This window comes from Amyelois transitella, chromosome 4 (genome assembly GCF_032362555.1).
Source record: "Amyelois transitella isolate CPQ chromosome 4, ilAmyTran1.1, whole genome shotgun sequence".
In the NCBI taxonomy this organism is placed as follows: Eukaryota; Metazoa; Arthropoda; class Insecta; order Lepidoptera; family Pyralidae; genus Amyelois; species Amyelois transitella.
In genome coordinates this window covers 10,163,080-10,183,605 of record NC_083507.1, presented here as the reverse complement: position 1 = coordinate 10,183,605, position 20,526 = coordinate 10,163,080, and the positions used below count along the sequence as shown (strand labels likewise).

General features: G+C 35.0%; 2 protein-coding genes across 2 annotated transcripts; one reads left to right on the top strand and one right to left on the bottom strand.

Annotated features, from left to right (window-relative positions):
- The first annotated feature begins 1,005 nt into the window (after nucleotides 1–1,005).
- LOC106134464 (gustatory receptor for sugar taste 64f) lies at nucleotides 1,006–8,493 on the top strand. Its single transcript, XM_060953450.1, is given in 10 exon segments — nucleotides 1,006–1,164; nucleotides 2,212–2,330; nucleotides 2,644–2,823; nucleotides 4,052–4,197; nucleotides 4,945–5,067; nucleotides 5,847–5,995; nucleotides 6,383–6,445; nucleotides 7,160–7,322; nucleotides 7,642–7,731; nucleotides 8,428–8,493. Coding segments are annotated over 9 exon segments (1,038 nt in total). The 5' UTR covers nucleotides 1,006–1,164; nucleotides 2,212–2,272.
- Nucleotides 8,494–10,285: 1,792 nt separating this feature from the next.
- LOC106140633 (gustatory receptor 5a for trehalose) lies at nucleotides 10,286–20,199 on the bottom strand. Its single transcript, XM_060954425.1, has 11 exons — nucleotides 20,062–20,199; nucleotides 18,967–19,111; nucleotides 18,451–18,569; nucleotides 15,001–15,180; nucleotides 14,560–14,708; nucleotides 13,994–14,116; nucleotides 13,267–13,421; nucleotides 12,422–12,466; nucleotides 11,767–11,935; nucleotides 11,151–11,240; nucleotides 10,286–10,459 (listed from the first exon to the last, which is right to left on the bottom strand). The coding sequence occupies exons 1-11, from the start codon at nucleotides 20,111–20,113 to the stop codon at nucleotides 10,346–10,348; spliced, it is 1,341 nt and encodes a 446-aa protein (XP_060810408.1). The 5' UTR covers nucleotides 20,114–20,199; the 3' UTR covers nucleotides 10,286–10,345.
- Nucleotides 20,200–20,526: the final 327 nt, after the last annotated feature.

Below are 20,526 nucleotides of genomic sequence, written 5' to 3'. Positions count from 1 at the left end.
TCAAAAACAATATTTATTGTCAATATTTGAAAACCTATTAAATATTTTTACTTAGAACGTAGTATACGTTCTAAATAAAAATATTTAATAAGTCTCATCTCTTAGTGAAACGATTTGTAGAATAAATTAAAGGTAAAATAAATCATTGCTACAGATTATATTCTGAACACTTTTAAATAAAGTCACGCTTTTAAATACAGATGTTAGGACTGGTTAACCCTAGCCGATCACCCTTTCTTACCTCTTGAGGATTTTACAAGAAGCGACTTCCGTCTGACCTTTGCAACTTTTGCAGGTGAATATATTCGATACTGATTACACATACAGTTTTCTCACAAACTTTTGCCTTACCGTCAAATCATTGATTCGCAATCAAGCCAGCAGAGATTCACTATCTAAATGTGATTTGAAGCTTGTTCAATTCAGACAAATTAACCACTCTACCATCAACGCTCTGGTGAGGGGTCGCGTGGTTAAGGTTTACTTTTTCAACCAGAGCGTTCTAATAGTTGTGTCACCAACGTTTTCTTATTTATTACGGGGGTCAAGTACAATACGGCATTTCTATGGACTTATATTATTTCGAATTCTATGGGGATATCGGTAGTATTGTAGCAAAGTGAGAATTTCCATGTTAATGGTTAAGGCATTTTGTTATAGTTTTATGAACACGTTTCTTTGCTTACTGACGAGTCTTCAGATACTCGTATATCTATAAGTGTTGCAAAAATAAATTTGTAAATGTTTGAAAATAATAACTAAATATTGTTCTAAATTTTGATATATAGATAGTAGGTAGGACCATTAATTGTACATTCCTACTTGATTATTAACATAACACAATAACGTCTTTATCACTTACGGGGTAGAAAAAACCTCAAAAGGCCACATTCAGCTGGATGGCATGAATGACTGTTGGCTCTGTCTACCCCGCAATGTATATAGACGTAATACATGTATGTTCCTATTTTGCAGAATTATATTTGAAAATACAAAAATGCTTACATCAATAAGATCAGCTGAAAATCTAGGAGATCGCCTCCATTTGAATAAATACGACCAAAATGGCTTCCATTCTGCAATACGGCGAGCTTTACTTATCGGGAGAATATTGGGGTTATTGCCCTTGTGTGGACTCAATAATCCAGATAGCCGTCACTTGAGGTACCTAAATTAAAAATTACTTTAAACATACTCCAATAAGAATGTTTTATATTTGACAGGTAAGTATGTTTTGTTCGTGATTTCTACAAAAACTTGGTACCTACTGCACATACCACTAATTTTGATACTAACAGAACTGATTGATGATTAGGTTGACTGGTAGATAATGCTATTTGTATTAACTGTCACCGAGTGTACCATTGAGGCACAATAAAGTTTTAAATTAATAAAATATTTATTGATGTGTGTGATTAAAATCCTTGTACAAATGGATTTAAAAAAAATATATGGCCGAGTTACGAAAGTTGAAAAGACATAATAATATTATATCTTATTTCTCTTTTTCTCTAACTTTGCGGTTAACCTCAGAGATAGAGTGAGAGGGAATTTAAAACATAGCCTCCAAATACGATTCAGACAACTGGATGTGTAACCATATCGATCCAAGATGGGTAAGGTTAACCTGCAAAGTTTGCGGAGGTCAGTTGGGAGATGCTTAGTGTAAAAACCTTACCCAAACTAGTATCTATGGTCAAAGGGTTCCCCCGGACTCCTCTTCAGAGCATTGTGGATGCAACCAGGTTTTAAAGCCAGGGGAGAAGAAGAAGTAGTTCCTTACGACATCCATAGGAAATGATGTAAATAAGTTTATTGGTAAATTCTTATATTGCACGTAAAAAATAAATATGATAAGAAATTACAGTAAAATTATAACAAAAACAGTTATTGGATTTCGAAGAACACAACAAAAATAAAAAGGAAAATCAATAATCAAAGAGTGATTAATTATGTACCTACCTACACACATAAATAAAATAAATATAAACTTACATAAATATTAGTTAACTAAGTTTTAGATAAAACAGAATAAAGTCTTGATAAGTGTTTTTAAAAGAACTAAGGTTACGACCCGATATCCTAATTTACTTTAGCACTCAGCTCATTATAACTTCCAAATTAAAAAGTCTTTACATAGCTACTTTACAGATTAGAAAATAATGAATTGATGGCTTTAGTTCTTTAAATTACTCACTATTTTTTTTTCAGATTCAGCTTCGTCTCACCGTATGCTCTATTTTATTTTGCCAGCCTAACCGGTCAAATTTCAATGTGCATCATGAGTCTATATTGGCTCATAGAGAACAAAATTACTTTGACTAATGTCAGTAAGTGACTACATACAGTTTTTAATCGCCTCCAATAGAAAGTGGTTTTTCATTTTTACCTGTATGTAGGTATGTTTGTCCGCGATTATCTCGCGTTTGACTGAACAGATTTTTCTGCGGTTTTTTAGTAAAGTTTATGTTACACTTAGGAGGTTTTCAAATTTTAACCGACTTCAAAAAATGAGCATATCGATTCGACGTGGTTCTCTTATTACAAAAGCTAAGATTTCAAATTTCATTAATGAACTTTTTGAATCCATACGATTGTCATTTTTAATATGTATTAATCTAAATGTTTTTTTTTTTATTTCAGCTAACTCTTTGTTTTACACTTTAAGTCTGCTATCATTGGTAATATTGGCCAACATTGGACGCACCTGGCCCAATCTGGTGGCCAAGGTTGAAGAAATAGAAAAAAAATTACCTCCTCTAGAGAGAAACATTCCACTTTTTTGCAATGTCACTATGATAATCATACTCTTTTCAGCTCTAGGTCAGTATAATATTTGACGTAAAACAGGTTTATAATGTTGTCAAAAGTATAATGGATATGGTAAAAGGCGACAAAGGGTAAGGCTTATAAACAACCTGTCCCTATTTAAATCTTGATTTTATCATTGTAACATATAGCTGAACGCAGCCACGCGGGGTTGGCAGATCCAACAGTCTTGAATGTAACTAACAAACTTTCAGCTATACAAAATTAATTTCAAATAGTTACAGGTCGCTAGCACATCACTTAGAAAAAAGAATAACGAGTTTATAAAACTTTCCCATGAATAAATACCTCAGTTACTTCTGTTATTAATTATATGAACTCAATAATTCTGTGTTATTTGCATCATATGCGTTTTTTAGATCTTCTTTTTAACCCTTATCCTACTACACGTATCGATTATTCACCGGCAACATGTTTGTTTTACCATCGAGTCTCACTATAAAAGCTCTCAAAAAGGCTCCGTTTGTGCACCGTTTCTTTTCGATTTTCCTGTTGACGCAGTACTAAAAATAGAAACAGCATTCGATAGGAAAATATTTTGTGTGTTATGGCACGGGTATGTTTATTTTTCAAGTGAAATTTGTTACATAATCAGTTGAGGAAATGCTAATGAATAAATTTGTTCGCCTTGTGAAGAGCAGTCGTGCTACCTACGTACTTTACTTTTGCCGTTTGTATGTGGGTATTAATACCCTTTTACATGTGTTATATCTAACTTTTTTTAGAAGGAAAATTATTACTAGCTTTTACCCGGATCTCCGGCCGCTCCACCTGCACGCGCCAATTAAGGGCCTATATGCGCGAATTTAACGCCACCTACAAAAGAATACAGGTTTTTCGCAAATCCCACGGGAACTATATTTTTACTGGAAAAAAATGCCCTATGTCCTTCTTCAGACTCTTAATTATATATACGCAAAAGTTCAGATTGGTTCGGTGGATAACGGTAAAGATACAAAAATCAAAATAATTTCACATTTATAATATTAGTCGGGATTTTCACAACTTGTTTTACATTTTTGAATAGCTCTAGACTATTAAAATAAATCAAGTTCCCTCAATCTCAGATCTAGACATGACGAACACACAAGTATTCAAACAAAAAAACACCAAAATTGGTTAAAGATGGACAATAATGAACGGCTTATTAAAAGAATAAAATAAAAATCACTAATTATCGTCTTCTATTTTAAGTCGGTTAAAAATATATTCTTATTTTCAGTTGAGCATTTTCTATCCGCATTATATGGGTACACAGTTGCGAAGTCCTGTCACTCCACCAACGTCGCCGAGACGTTCTTCCACTATGACAAACCCTGGATCTTCAATTATACGACTTATAGCTTGTGGAAAGGAGTTTTGGCTGAAGTAAGTGCATCTATTCGTCTTCCAGTAATCCCGGTTCCTAAGGCTGGTTTTAAAGTAACGCCGGTAAGAGGCGCGCTAGTAAGTAAGTAGCGCGTTCCAACCGCGCGCTCGTCCGGCGAAGCGCTGTGAAAGATATATCGCTGTAGGCAACCTTCTTGGTATATGCCATAGCAACGGTTTCCATGGTTTTCTTAGTTACTTAAAAATGTCAGATATATAATTTTTATTGTAAAATATTCTTAATTTTTATGTTCAATAGAACAGTAAATTTAAACTGATTATTTCTCTCCTCTAAGGTAGGAATAAGGAATAACTAACTTTGCAACTATACTTCCTTAAATCGCGTTTCGTTGCAAAGTATAGACACTTTGGCAGCGCTGGCGTCGGCGCGCGTCTCACGACTAGCGCGTGTAAGCTGCGTTACTACGAAACGGGCTAGTGTAACTGATACAGCGCGCGTGTAGCCTGCGTTGATTAAACGCGTGATTCTGAAATCAGCCTAACCTTTCCATAGAGGATTCTGTTAAATTAGCTTTACGATCTGCCTGAACTTAACATGTACTATAAGATTGAAGGTGCATCCCAGACTACACGAAGTAAAAAAAATTATAATGCGCTAACTGGGACTTAATCCAAGAGGCAGAATACTTTGTTTTCAATTTATGCAAATAAAAGTTTGAATTTGAATTTGAATTATATTTGTAGAAATTATTTAGGTAGGTATTATTTTTTTTTATAACATTTTAGATACTTAACATCCAGGCTACATTCACATGGACCTACAATGATGTCCTTATTATGATTATCAGCATTTATCTTGCTGAGCATTTTGTGATACACAACCAACTGTTGAAGAAAGCAATCAAACAGGTAAGATGTACAGTTAACAGCACATATAAACCGTCCCAAGTACGCTGGAAACTCGTATTTTTATGGGTTATTTCGGTCTGATCTCCAAAAATCTGATTACCTGGTGGATCCGTTTTATTTTTTTATATTTTCTGTTCCATTCTAATCACCATAAGGGATAAGAACAGAATAGAAAATTCATTAACTCATAATTAGTCATAGTAGTATCATAATTTTTTTAATTTACATATACTTTTTTTAGTGCTGTGTGGTTCCCGGCACCAATACAAAAAAGAATAGGACTACTCCATCTCTTTCCCATGGATGTCGTAAATGGCGACTAAGGGATTGACTTATAAACTTTGGATTCTTCTTTTAGGCGATGGGCTAGCAACCTGTAACTATTTGAATCTCAATTCTATCATTAAGCCAAACAGCTGAACGTGACCTTTCAGTCTTTTCAAGACTGTTGTCTCTGTCTACCCCGTAAGGGATATAGACGTGATGATACGTATGTGTGTGGCGACATCTCTAAGCCACAAAACACAAACAGCCAATCACGTAAAAACTGTCTATCATCACGAAGAAATTGACGCGCTCAGCCAATGGCAACGAAGAATCTAAATCGCGATTACAAAGATTTCATGGAATGGAGCATAAATACAACCTCCGACACAACATCGTCGGAGCCGCGGTTCCCCAGGCATAACACCTAGCCCGGCGGAAAATCTTCCCTTTGGTGGCGGTCGAGCAGAATCATCGCTCCCGCTACATTAGTGTATGTATGTACTTTTTTTCAGGAACATTTCTCCTGCGACGAGTTCCGTACTCAGCATTTACGGATCATCCGTCTTGTTAAACTCATTAATAACCAAGTCGGAATTTATATATTGACATGCTTTGGCAGCAATTTGTACTGGATTTGCACTCAACTGTTTTACAGCTTGAAGTAAGTTACGAACAGTCTATCTATCAGTCCCTTTAAGACTGTTGGCTCTGTTTACCCCGCAAGGGATGTAGACGTGACTATATGAATGAATGAATGAATGAAGTAAGTTTTAGTTCCAAAAGAGATGTTATTTAAAAAAAAATTCGTTCCCAGTTAACGGTAATATTTTCTCTTTGATACGAGACCTTCGCTGTGCTGCCCTCGTTCGCTTTTTATTAAAAAAAGAACAACGATAGTTTTATATCGCGCGATTAAAACGGCGTCGCGCGTGCCATGCTACGGGGCTGAAGCTTCCCATAGAACATTTCAGAAACATTATTATAAATTTAGATTTATTATTATTATTAAAGACATAATTAATTTAATTTAAACTGCTTCTAATTTCAGTAAAAGCCATACGGGACATTTCATTTCATGCGCCCCAAATAATACGGAATTTACTGAGAAAATGTAAGTATAATCCCATATCCATCCCATCCCATAATCGCTCTTTCAGTATCGTGTGGTTCCCAGAACTTTATAATAGGAACTCTCCATCTCTTTCCCACGGATGTCGTAAAGATAATGCTATTAGAATTAAGTCCGCCTTTTACCAATTGTAATTGTTACAATAAAGAATAAATAAATAAAAGGCGACTAAGGGAAAGGCCAATAAGTGTATTTAGCCATTTCTTCTCTTTTCTTCTTTTATTTTGTACTTTTTGTTCTTAAAGCGATCGGCTATCAACCAATCACTATTTGAATATTAATTCCATCATAGAGCTATACAGCTGTAAGTGGCCTTTCAGTCTTCAATACTATCGGCTCTGTCTACCCAGTCAGGGATAAAGACGTGATTATAAGTACGTGTGCCGTGTGGTTCCCGGCACCAATATAAAAAAGAATAGGACCACTTCATCTTATTTCCCGTGGATGTCGTAAGAGGCGACTAAGGGATAGGCTTTTAAACTTGGGATTCTTATTTTAGGCAATGGGTTAGCAACCTGTCACTATTTTAATCTTATTTCTATCATAAAGCCAAACAGCTGAACGTGGCCTGTCAGTCTCTTCGGAACTGTTGGCCCTGTTTACTCCGCAAGGGATATAGACGTGACTATATGTATGTATGTATGTTATAAGTACGTATGTATATATTTATTTTTGAACAATGATTTGCACTTACAGGGTAGTCCACGGGATAGAACATATAGTATACTTCTCCTACTCATTCTCTTTTCTCTTGGCTCGGACGCTTTTGGTTCTGATGCTGGCCGCGAGGGTGCATTCGACGTCAATTGTACCACTTGGTCTACTGTACGAAATACCTACTGATAAGTTTACCGTAGAGGTGAGTTCAAATCGAATAAAAATTTATGAAAATTTATATTCTTCTCTTCTCAGAAATAAATAAAATATTAATATGAATTAAGGATATCAAACTGGCTGCCTGATCAACGGTTTTGAAAAGTTACAGTATCAACTTAATTGTTTTTATGAGATAAAACCTATCAGTTTTATTGCTCAAAAAAATGATAATAGTACAGAATAATTTGAATTTTTTTAATACAAATTGAGAAATCGCCAGTGTCAAAATTTTCAATAAGTTTCTAAAATTTCCTAAGTGTGTAACATTTATGTATAACCTCATACTGTTATATTGTTTTCAGATAGAGAGATATATATCGCAAATTAAAAACATAAAAGTCGCATTAACTGGCCTCGACTTCTTTTATGTCACTCGTACTATGATATTAACTGTAAGTACCTATGAGAGACAAGGAAGTAATAGCAAAAGGACTATGAGAACCTTAAATATTGTAGAAAGAATACCCTTTTTACATACATACATCCAAAATTTCATTGTATATTTGCTTACATAAAATCATGCCCTTTTCCTTGAGGCAGTGACTACATTTTTCAACTTGCCACGATCTCTGGATTCTTCCTTCGCTTCATCCACATTCATAACTCTCTTCATGCAAGTTCGGCGGTTTCTGATACTTTTGACTTGACCCTTTGCCAGGACCTCCTTAATTTCATCAAGATACGTTCATCTAGGTCTTCCCACTCAGACCTCCGACAATCTCCTTGTATATCTGCTTAGTCAACCTGCTTTCATTCATCGTCTCCACATGACCAAACCATCTTAACATACCCTTTTCTATTCCTGTAACTACATCTTCTTTCACAGCACAACATTCTCTTATCACGCTGTTCTTTAACCTTACCCTTTATTGCGCATAAAATTATAAAAATAGCTTTATCTAAGCTTATTTATTTTTATTGTAACAATTACATCATTGAGCCATATAGCTGAACGTGGTCTTTCAGTCTTTTCGTGGGATACAAATGTAATTACATATATGTTAGGGACATTATAATCGTTTTATTATAATTTATTATTTATAAGTTGGAGAATGTTTTTATTAATTAATTTTGTTTTTCATTTTCAGCTTCTAAAAACAATTGTAACATACGAACTGGTTCTATTACAATTCGGAAAATAAAGAAATGCATAATTGTATCTATTTTTTTTTTTTGTAAAAGTATGGTATCGTCCATGAAATCCTAAATTTTCATAATTTTTGAGTACTAGCCATAAAAAGTTTGTGAAATGGCAGCAAATTGAAGAAAGAATAATTTTTTTATGTCCATTTAATACTGTCTTACTAATCGTTGAAAATTAATTTTGTTCTATTTTACTACTAGTGGTATAGAACGGTTTATTTTAACCGACTGTCCTATAATTAGTACGTTTATACGTAGTAGTATAGTTATCCCTTGGTATAGATGAAATAAAGCAAAAAGGTAACTTTATAACAGAGAGAAGAGATGAATAGAGGAAGTTCCACTTAACTCCGCCGACAGGAGTTGGCTCTAAAATTTAAGAAATATTTATTTACGCATCTAAATTTGTACATTACGTGACATTTCCCTTGAATGTGCGCTTGATTACAAATTAGCGTGTATTACGAGTATTATATTAAACGTTTCAACAGAATTATGTCTTACAGATTTACGTACGAGTTTCATATTGACTTCTAATTATAATGAAATTGCTTAAATTTTTTTTATTGAGCGAAGTTATCCGAATCAGCGGTTTTTTTAAGAAAATTTGCGCCCAAAATATGGTAATGATTTCTCTGAAATGGTTATGCAAGAACGTGTTAGTACGAGTAATACCAATTAGTATGGGATTTCGACATTTCTCACCTTATTAAACTTCGTAATGACGTCGATATCAAGGGGTGCTATTTTCGGTTCAATATTTCGGTCACGTAGAAGACATGACTGATGATTCATAAAATGTGTGTACTGTGACATATTTGACTTCGTGCGTGTTTTCTGTAAGGGAAGAAGCAAATATGTTGTTGCCGTGTGGTTAACGGCACTCCAGCAATTAGAAGAAGAGAAGAGACCACTCCATCTCTTTCTTATGGATGTCGAAAGAGGCAACTGATCTGAAAGGCACATTCATCAAATATAGCTTTTACCATGATGATGATGCTTGCGGAAGTCAGATGACAGTCATTTATCTCGTATCTTTCATGTTTATCTTAAAGCGAAGAATAAAAACGGCCAAGTGCGTTTCATCATCGCGTTTGTTACTTAAATATTCTTGCCTGTTTATTAAAGTCAATCAAAAATTAATTTATGTAAAATAACGTTTATGGTATTCCTATAATATAAACTTTATTGTTGTTTAATTATTAATTTTGAAAGGTAAGAGATGAGTAAATATTCTGTAATAATGTCTACCTGTTACCTTTATTACTATTGAGTAACGATAAAAACACCATTAGTGTACGGGGATAATATATATATATATAATTATTTTAATTATTAGTTAGTAGTTTTTACCTATTTTAATTTTTAGCCGCAACTGAAATACTTCATACATAATTTATGAAAATCTCGGCTTTCAAGCTATCACGGTTTATGAGATACAGCCTGGTGACAAACAGACGGACGGACGGACAGACAGACAGCGGAGGCTTAGTAATAGGGTCCCGTTATTACCTTTCAGATACGGAACCCTAAAAAAGAGAGTGTGATAGCTGCTTCTTTCAAAGGAAGCTTTCCTTTATCATATAATTTTTATTTAAAAACAAATTTACTCAATAAAGAGTTATTGTACATGTATGTACACACACAATCCTAATGAGCGGATTTGAACCTGTGCAGTGTGCAATGCACCTTGGAATAGATGTGATAATCTATAATGATGCTTTTATTTAATAAAATAGTCAGTGAGCATTTCTTCTCTCTCTTCAGACTCAAAAGACTTAATTAAAAGACGATTTCCGAATGATTTTTATGGTCTTTTTTTTTATGGGCAATAAAGATAATTTGTATTGTATTGTATTGTCTTTATAGTGAAGGTGTTGGTGTTGTCAAAGTCACATTAGTTAGCGATGGTGTGGAATCGGATGGTGAATTGAACTGGAACATGACCAGCTCATACGTAACTATAGTGCCAGCTACCTGAAAAAAAAAACATTAGAATTTGTAATCTATACTAATATTATAAAGCTGAAGAGTTTGTTTGTTTGAACGCGCTAATCTCAGAAACTATTTGTTCGAATTGAATTAATATTTTTGCGTTGAATAGACCATTTATCGAGGAAAGCTTTAGGCTAAATTATATCAAGCTGCAACTATAAGGAGCAAAGAAATAATGGAATATGTGAAAAAAAAAACGAGAAAAATTATTCAACCTTGAGAGCTTCAATGATGCCCGAAATAACTATTCCACGCGGACGAAGTCGCGGGCACAGCTAGTAACAAATGATCAGAAATTTAAAAGGTGTTTTGTCTTAATTTGGTAACACGATGATAATTTTATTAAATAAAAATAAATAAAATAAATTAATAGTAACACCGAGACTATATTGGATCCAAGAAACTGCATAACTTATTTTTTAATTATGCAAAAAATAGTTATTTATGGATTCTTTAAGCCATTAAATATAATAGACTAATATATAACTTGACGGTAGAAGAAAAATCTCCGTGCAGACGAAGCACAGAAGCCAGATCATTGTGACATGATTCGAAACTTAACGAGATAAAATAAAGGTACGTTACGTGTGCGTTTAATACGTGTATTATTAAATAGAATATTAGACTCAGTATCCAGGTAGCACTTAGTAGGAAGAGAGTTAAAATTACTCACTGTCAAAAGTAATCCTCTTGTTACACTGAAAAATTGCAAACCGCTCAGCGCTACAGTATCGCCGTTGACTTGATCCAGAAATCTTTGCACCTATGAAAGAAAATCAAAAAATCATTATATTCAGACGTTAGATGGAGTCCTAGCATAATAATATATTATGACCTAGACTTTATTAAGACCTAGCGATAAAATACTGGATTTAGCGTTTTCGTCAGCCACAACACAAGCTTCTTCCAAATAAAGACATTAAAAAAGTTGCTGTATATTTACAGCTGCATATTTACTTACATTTTACTTGCGTCTGAACTCTTACTAGATCATGGCAAGGGCTACACTAGATAAATGTGCTTGTTCTTTAGTCTTTACGTCATCCACGGGAAAGTAATGCAGTTATCCTTATTTAAAGTAACGGGAACCATGAGGCACGGCATATCAGAAACACTATTATTCATACATACACATTATCCCTTCCGGGGTAGACAGAGCTAACAGTCTTGAAAATACTGATAGGCCTCGTTCAGCTTGTTGAATTGAGATTCAAATGACAGGTTGCTATCCCATCGCCTAAAATAAAAAATCTACTAACACACAATTATTCGATAGATAAGAATTTTACCTCAACACAATATACAGGCGACGGCACATCATACAACACCGGCGCTGGTACAGTGGACGCCGTGTTCACCTGGGAAGCTATGAGGGACACTGCAATGGACCGGCTAATCAGGTATACCAAGGAGAACAAGAAGTAGGAGGCTGCTTCGTAACCTCTGAGCAGTGTTGTTCTAGAAGATCAAAGAAAGCTTTGAGCCTTTAATATTAGGCTGAATTTAGAGTGACGCCGGCGAGACGCGCCCTATCTAATCTATCTATCATTAGTCTATCAATAGTTAAGTAGAAGTAATAGTAACGATAGAACAATTAATGTAAATACTATTTTAGTAAAGAATATAATTAATGCTGCTAACTATTGCAATAACTATCGATAGTTGCAATGCAAGTACTTCCGCGCAGTGGCTGTGTTCTTGCCTATGAACCACAAGCTCCTTGGTTTGATTTTTGGTCAAGTTATAATGAAGAACCAGCTTTTTTGATTCATCTGAGTCATGAATACTTTTGTTGAGTTAGTATTCCATAATACAAGCTACGAACTTATTTTGTCACAACCTCAATCTGTGTTAGTGTTAGTAACAATACTAACATAGGAATTAAAACTAAATAGTACAAACAAAATGACCTGTGTGATTTCTCTATTATTATATTCTAATTACCTTTTAGTTCTACTACTGCATTCGCCAGTACCCTTTATTCCGTCCCTGTCAAAAAAATAACAACATTAAATCTATTTTATATAATATGCTTACAGCTGCGTGAATACTGAAAAGTTTTATACATTTTCTAGATAATGGCGGTAAAGAACATTTTGTGGATCTTCAAATTAAAGTCTGTCGTAGTAAATGTCTTTTGGAAAGAATTTATTACCGCTCCAAATGTCAATTTTAATTCTTTACATTTTCGTTTAGAGCGTTTCAAATTGACTAAAACCTGATGGATGGATGAACAACGTAGGTTTTTCCCTACACTATAAAACTATAACAAATTTTAAACTTTCGCGTTGCATTGTACTATTTATAAATAATACCGGTATTAAATGCGCACGTTACGTACCTTAATTTATAATTTATTATTCATAAATAGAAAAACTATGTTATACGATAGAGAGCAATAAAAACAGAACATATCAGTTTTATATGCATTTAAAAAATCCTTTCTTTTGAAACCCCATTTAAAGGATTTTTTTTAAAAAAACATCGATTGACACTTATATCGACTTTGATATCCATTCAAATATAGGTAACTTTGAACACAATTTGACTTCTTAAAGAACTTAATCTATAGTATTATAAATAAAGAAGTATGTATCTATCTACATGTGATTTTTACGGCTAAAATGTTGGTCCGATTTTGATAAAACTTTGTTTTAATATTGTTTATCTAAAGTCAATCACAGCTACCTTGTTGAAACCTTCTCACGGAAACGGTAAAACATACATTTAAATTTTAACGCTATAGGCAAAAGCTGCAAGTAAATTCTGGCAAACATTCGAAAACTTACTCTAAAGTATTAAACAGTTGAAGGCAAATGAAGAAGAGGTTGTTAGCGAAAGATATGAAGATGATTCCACTGATGACGTCATCAACTCTTCGAACCAACTGTGTAGCTCGGCAGTAGTCCTCACGTGTTGATTTCCAGAACGATTCTGGTAAATACTGAAAAATTAACACTACGTTTTAATATACGTATTAATCAGATATTTTACGCGGTGTACAGAGCCAACAGTCTTGAAAATACCAAGACCACGTTGACCTGTATGGATTAATGATTAAATTTTGAGTCAAATAGTGACAGGTCGCTAGATCACCGCCTAAATGAAGAATCCCAAGTTTATTAGCCTTTCCCTTGATTGACTTTACAATCTGAATGGGAAGAAGAAGGGACGTAGCTGTCACACGTTACGTTATATATTTGCTAGCAGGCTAGCGTTGATGCTACTTTTTAATTCTCTTCTTTTTATTAGTGATGGATAAAAATATTCTTCATAGACTCTATTGGGATTCCAATCTTTACATTTGCGTGCCTTTTTTCTAAGAAATTTTATAAAAAATAAACAGACAGAAAAATGTGATTCTAGTAATAATGGCAAGTAGAAATTGTAGTTGTCATAATACTTCCTTCTCTCTTATACATATGCACATACACTATAGTAGTCTCTGCCTACACCTGAGGCTGCGTAGTAAGTAAAAATAACCTTCACCAAACCAACTTTAGAAGATTGCAATACCTTTCCCTGAGCATCCAGAAGCTTCTCATTGATATGCTGCAAGCGTGAAGTGAGATAATAACTCATGCATATCACGAACAAATCCGAGAAATTCCATATAAACGTCGACTGGAAGTGGAGGAACTGAAAATGAATTGAGCTATTCAATTTAGGAGGGTAGGTGGAATTAACTCAATATAAAGATAATATTTTAAAAGAAATACAAAATAAATGTGTAACGCGTTTAAAATGAAGGTCAAATAACATAAAGGAAGTCGTTTCGTGTAAGAAAAATACAAAAAAAAAACCATATCGTAGTCTATTAACTTTATTTCATTTTAACTTAAGAATCCTGATGTTATAGAAATTCCATTGCAGATAGTTTGAAAACAATAATTTGCTATCGATTTAAGGACAAAATAATTCGGACTTTAATTATATTACATTTTCAAAAACTAACAAATTGTTCCCCCACAAAATTTTATTAACGCGTGACAGATACCTTAAATTTATTCTAGCGTTGGGAAATAAAAAAAATTATAAAAAAAAAACATTTAGAAAAAAACAATGTGTGTATTTTTAATTACCTGAGTGAATCCGCCCAAAACAGGTGAATACGGAATAAAATTAAATACCCACGGATAGAATTGTTTCACAAATCCTTCATAAAACATTTTGTTTGGATGGCATATCATAGTTTCCGCGAATGCTGATAACAATGATAGGATGTGTTCCACTGTCAAACGAATAATGAAATATAGAAAAAATAAATGCATGTCTAGTTACTTGGTGATGTCGCGTTTTAAAAAAGAAATCTTGCGTGGCATATTGCTCCTTATAATTTCAGCTTGATATTAGCCTAAAGCTTTTCTCGATAAAGGGTCTATTCGACGCAAAAATAATTTTTCAATCTGAACCAGTAATTCATTAGCGCGTTCAAACAAACAAACAAATATTAGTGTAAATTAGATGGATGAAAATAATGGAGATATTAATGCATTAACTATTTAAAATCACAGCATACTCACTTAAGGCCAACATTAGAACGACAAAACAAGTGATGTTGCATCTTTTAGCCAAAGTTTTATCATAAAGCGGATCCAATTGTTCTGTTCGGGCGATATGCTGAACCAAACTCGGCCAAGATTTAGCCATATGAAAAAACATCATCATAGTTATGCACGTGGTTCCGTAGAATATAATGGGTGCTGAAAATAAATATATATGCTTACATATTTTCCCGAAGGGGTAGGCAGGGTCTTTCCACCTGTCACGATCTCTGCATACTCCTTTCGCTTCGCAAGCTTAAGCTCGGCAATATATGTATATAAATGTAAATCTACTCGAATATACGCCTGTCAGATATATACTACTCTGTCAAGAAAGTAGCGGGAAAAGATCAATAATACACAAACTGTTTGTTATTCATCCAAATTTATTTTATCACCTTCAAAATATGCTCCTTTAGAAACGATACACTTACGCCAACGAATAATCCAATCATCAAAACATTTTTTAAACGCTGTTTCCGGAATTGAGGTCAGTTCTCGCCGCGAATTCTCTTTTATGTCTTCTACCGATTGAAAACGGTGCCACGAAGTGGTAATTTGAGTTTAGGAAAAAGAAAAAAGTCGGCTGGAGCCATATCTGGTGAATATGGTGGTTGCTCGATGGTATTTGTTGAGTGTTTGGTTAAAAATTCGTTCACAATGATGGCCTTGTGCGAAGGTGCATTATCATGGTGCAAAATCCAAGAATTTTCTTTCCACAAATCAGGCCTTTTTCGTCGGATTTGCTCTCTTAAACGCCGCATAACACTCAAATAATATTCCTTATTTACCGTTTGACCTTCCGGCAAGAATTCCGAGTGCACAACACCGCGATAGTCAAAGAAAACAGTCAACATGACTTTGACTTTTGAACGACTTTGGCGTGGTTTTTTCGGTTTCGGTTCAGTTGGAAGGCGCCACTCCGAAGCTTGTTGACTAGTTTGCATGTCAAACTCGTAAACCCACGTCTCGTCACCAGTAACAATGCGTTTCATGAATGTTGGGTCGGAATTGACTCGTTCTAGCATGTCCTCAGCGACTCTCATGCGATTGAGTTTTTGAAAAAAATTCAGGTCTTTTGGGACTAGCCGAGCGGCAACATGTTTCATACCCAAATTATTAGTTAAAATGGTACGGATCGACTCGTGAGATACAGAAAGTTCGGTGGCTATCTCTCTCAAAGTTGAATGAGGATTTACAGTCACTATTTCCTTCACTTTTGCGATGTTAACTTCAGTTGCAGACGTTGATGGCCTACCAGAGCGAGGCAAATCTTCCATCACATCTCGACCGCTTTTGAACGCTTTGTACCACTCATAAGCACGAGTTTTTGATAAAGTCGATTCACCGTAAGCCTTCTGTAACATTTTCAGTGACTCCGAACACGATATTCCATTGGCAATGCAAAATTTAAGACAAACTCTTTGTTCGATGTTTTTATCCATTATGAAATTAGCAATACACACTAGATATGATATAACTAAAAACAGCACTGTATTTAATGTAAACAACAGATGCAACTCAAACTCCGCGCCAAAATGGAAAACAGTTGTGCCAATCTAACAACAACAAAAAAAACAAAAATTTGAATTTGGAACCATAAATAAATAATCCATTCCCGATACTTTTCTGACTGAATGTACGGTCGCGTTCATAATTGCAGTCATAGTTCGCAAAACTTTATAGCTTGCACCGCTGCTATCACTCACACATTCACACAAATAACACAATAAACAACAAGCTGTAAAGCGTTGGGTAACGCGCCATTAAGAAGAGGGTAGTGTAAAAAGTCGACCGCGCAGCGGCCGTCGTCCGCTAATCAACACAGCGACACGCCACATAGCGGAGATCCATGGTGGAACAGTACGAAAATAATGGCTTCATACCGACCAGAATATTTGCGGAACAGTTCGACACATCAGTGGTTACTGTTCGTCGAGTTTGCACCGTGAGGGACTACACCACAGACAGCCAGCAAGAAAGCCGTATTTATCCGAAATAAATAAGCAAAAACGTTTAGAATTTGCTCGACGGATTTGGATTTTGACTGGAAAAAAGCGATATTTACGGACGAAAAGTTCGTTTACGTCATCGCAACACGGTAGGCTTCATTTATGGCGAAGAAATGCAACTCGGTATGAAGAAAAAAATATGGAGTCTGGACGCATATCTGTAAATATGTGGGGCTGGATGAGTGCTGCTGGACCTGGGGAACAGATGTGGATAGCAGGACGCGCTACAGCTGCTCATTATGTGCAAGTGCTGGAAGAAACCATGTTACCAACTGTGCGGTGTATTTATCCGATTGATGATATACCAACAATATCATTTGTGCAAGACAACCGCCCTGTGCATCGAGTCCATATAGTGCGTGAAAGGTTCTGCCAGTTTATATTAAAACTACTAATTACTTAGATAGTATTTTAAGGACAGCTTCAATATCTTTTCTTTATGAAAACGAATAATTAAGCTGTAACCTTAATAACAGGAGATAAGTAGATGTTACAATTAGTGCAATATGCTGTATGTATAGCTTTATTAATCATCAATATGTAAACAAAACTATAGGTAAACTATTTTAATAAAATTTACTAATTTTAATTATTGAATGTTTTATTTTGCTCCCTCTTGTTTAACATTTCTTGCTGATTTCCGTGTTTGAAACACGGGTATTGTAATTCTTAGATATCAGTTAGTTAGTTAGTCAGTCAGTTACTTAGTTCAAATGGCACCTTGAAGCATTAAAATTGTCAGTAACACTATTTTTTTTTTTAATAGACAAAAAAAATCCTTGAATAACTTCGGAATCCAAGTAACGCTAGTAACTAGAACAAGCGAGTGTGAGCAAGCGAGATTATCTAATATATCTTAGATCTCACTTGCTCACACGAAGTAATAAAATTGCTACCCAATAACTTTCAAAGGAACCACTACCTATGTTAGGGTCGTGTGCAGACAAATTTTCAACCTTATTGAAATGACATAAGTCTGGCAGTCGCAGGCTTCCCTCTATAGGCAAATCTTATGCAAATAATGAGAGACGACGATATCTCGATCGACAATTATCGGGCCCAGTTCGGCAATCGTTGATTACCGTCTCTTTCTGTTTTGTTATGTTATATGTCATAGAATAATAAACTGTTTTACTTAGTAATCATTGGTTTTAAAGACCGTATTCATTTGATGGAAAATTTATTCTTTTTAAATATGCATGTGTGTGTGTATCTAGTGGAACCACAGTGCACGCTATTTTAACCCGTAAGAATTTTAAAACTATGACTGCAGATATGAACGCGATCGTACATATAATCACGTCTATATCCCTTATGGGGTAGCAGAGTGTCTGTGTGACTTATGTGACACGCTTTCCCATTTGAAAACTGATGTGCAATTATGACTATGGATATGGGATTAGTATGGATGACGTACTAGTTCCTTTGAGTGACGTCACGGAGCACGCCAGCTTGTAAATGCACATGCTCGTCATGAACACCTGGCCGCAGAACGACAGCAAGGAGTACAGGCATTTCCATGAGGTGCGTACAAATCTGAAATAAAATATATATATAAATAAAAATGCGGGCGAATTGAGAACCTCCTCCCTTTTGAAGTCGGTCAAAAAGAGGTAAATAATGTAACAATAAAGTTACAGGACAAGGATATAAGATCAGGGATATAAGATTTGTTCCCCTGCAAAGGTTGCTAAGGTCAGACGAAGCAGACTCCCGGCTTCGTGGAAAAAACTTACTTAACCTATTCGAAATCGTGTTCATAGTCAGTTCTTCAGAGTCTTGTCTTCTTCAGAGTTCAGTCTGGAGGTAACGCCAAAGGGATAATTTTATGTTTACCTTTTTTGTTTATGTTTATAAGCAAATCACACATTTATAAATTATATTAAAAGTTCACGCAACGACACTACAATTGAAATATGAATCATGGTCTCACCTCACATTTGCAGCGTTATCTCCATATATGCCCACAACTGGCAGGAGGGAAAACAACTGTCCCATAATAAGTGTGGCTCTTAAAGACTTTTGAAACGTCGCAGGAGCACTGTTAGGTTTGATTTCCTTGACATGCACTTTATTTTCTGGTAAAAAAATTGTGAAAATTAGAGAGAGTAGAAATAACCTTTATGAATATGTACTATTTCTTGTAACTGTGTAAACTTAAGATTAAACAGAAAGAAAGAGAAACAAACAAATCTTGCGATTTATTGATAATTGCAAATTTGATATTAGCCTGTAATAAAAGGTTTGTAAGGTTCATTATATTTTTGGTGATTATGTGACAAGAATACCGGTTACCAGTAAAAAGAAAGGCCCATAAATTCATAATTAGGACTGTCCTGATTTACGACGGTATAAAATCAATGCTAGAACGGCACAAGCAGGAACTGTGTGTCACGGAGGTATCTGACCATATTATTCTAGATGATCGAGATTCACCACAGAATTTGCAGAGAGAGTGCGTAAGAAACATCTTATTCGTGGCAGCCCACATGTCTGACATAAAAAAAAAAAAACAAAATGCCGGAGAGCCGCGTCTATGCTAATATGGCCACATCGAGTGGAAGCCTGCAGACAATCTAAATAAAAAATGGCTGGCTGTGCTGTTCCCGCCGGGTCAAAGTAAAAGAGGCAAGCTTAAGAATTCCTGGCTTGACATTGAGCACGATGTAAATCAACCGGACTGTCAGACTGAGGATTCCGATGGTCGGAAAAAGAGAAAGAAAAATGTCGGAAATTATACCCCGGGCTACGCTAAGGTTACCGCCGGCAACAAGCCAGATTACACTAAGAAAGCAGTGACACCGGTTAAACCTCCACGAACATTCTATTGAAATTTGAGAATGTGCTTATAGTCACAAAATAATTTAAAGCCGAAAAAGTATAAATGTTTTAATCGCCTGCTAATGACACTCACAAGATTTAATTAGACCTAAATCGCACACAAAGATAGGTAGGTTTAGTGAATTGATATACATATGCATGTATAACTGCACTTCTGATGATCAAACAAACATAGAAAATCACTTACTCTTAGTGGGAATCCAGAGTGACATAGTTTTACTGTGAAACTTGTGCCACATGCTTCCAATTTCAATAGATTAGAGCGCCTATTTAGTTGATACAGTCTGTTGTGGACAGTAAATGGATGTGTCGCGTATTTGTTTACTTTCGTGTCATTGTTAGGGTTCTTTACGTCATTACTGAGATTTGATGTCAAATTATTTTGAGTTGCTGCTTTATATTATTTAAAAGTAACGGGTATTAAACGCGCACGTAACTTATCTTTATTTTTGTGAGTCGCTCAGTGACCACGGATCATTGATCATGATTTTAAACGTACGATATAAAATAAGGGTACGATAAGTGCGCGTTTTATACCTATATTATTTAAATATAGTATAATGCAACGCGAAATTTTAAAATCCGTTAATGCTGCTTTATGATTTATCGCAATTGCGTGAGTCATCATTCTCTTGGCAATAGTCCCGGTTTA

Bases quoted from the DNA above. Each gene is read 5' to 3' on its own strand.
- LOC106140633 (XM_060954425.1), bottom strand. From the start codon at position 20,113: ATGTGGCACAAGTTTCACAGTAAAACTATGTCACTCTGGATTCCCACT. The intron at 15,181-18,450 runs GTACGTCATCCA...ATTTATTTTCAG, and splicing joins GACGTCACTCAAAGGAACTA to CACCCATTATATTCTACGGA. The intron at 13,422-13,993 runs GTATTGCAATCT...TTAATTTTTCAG, and splicing joins TTCTGGATGCTCAGGGAAAG to TATTTACCAGAATCGTTCTG.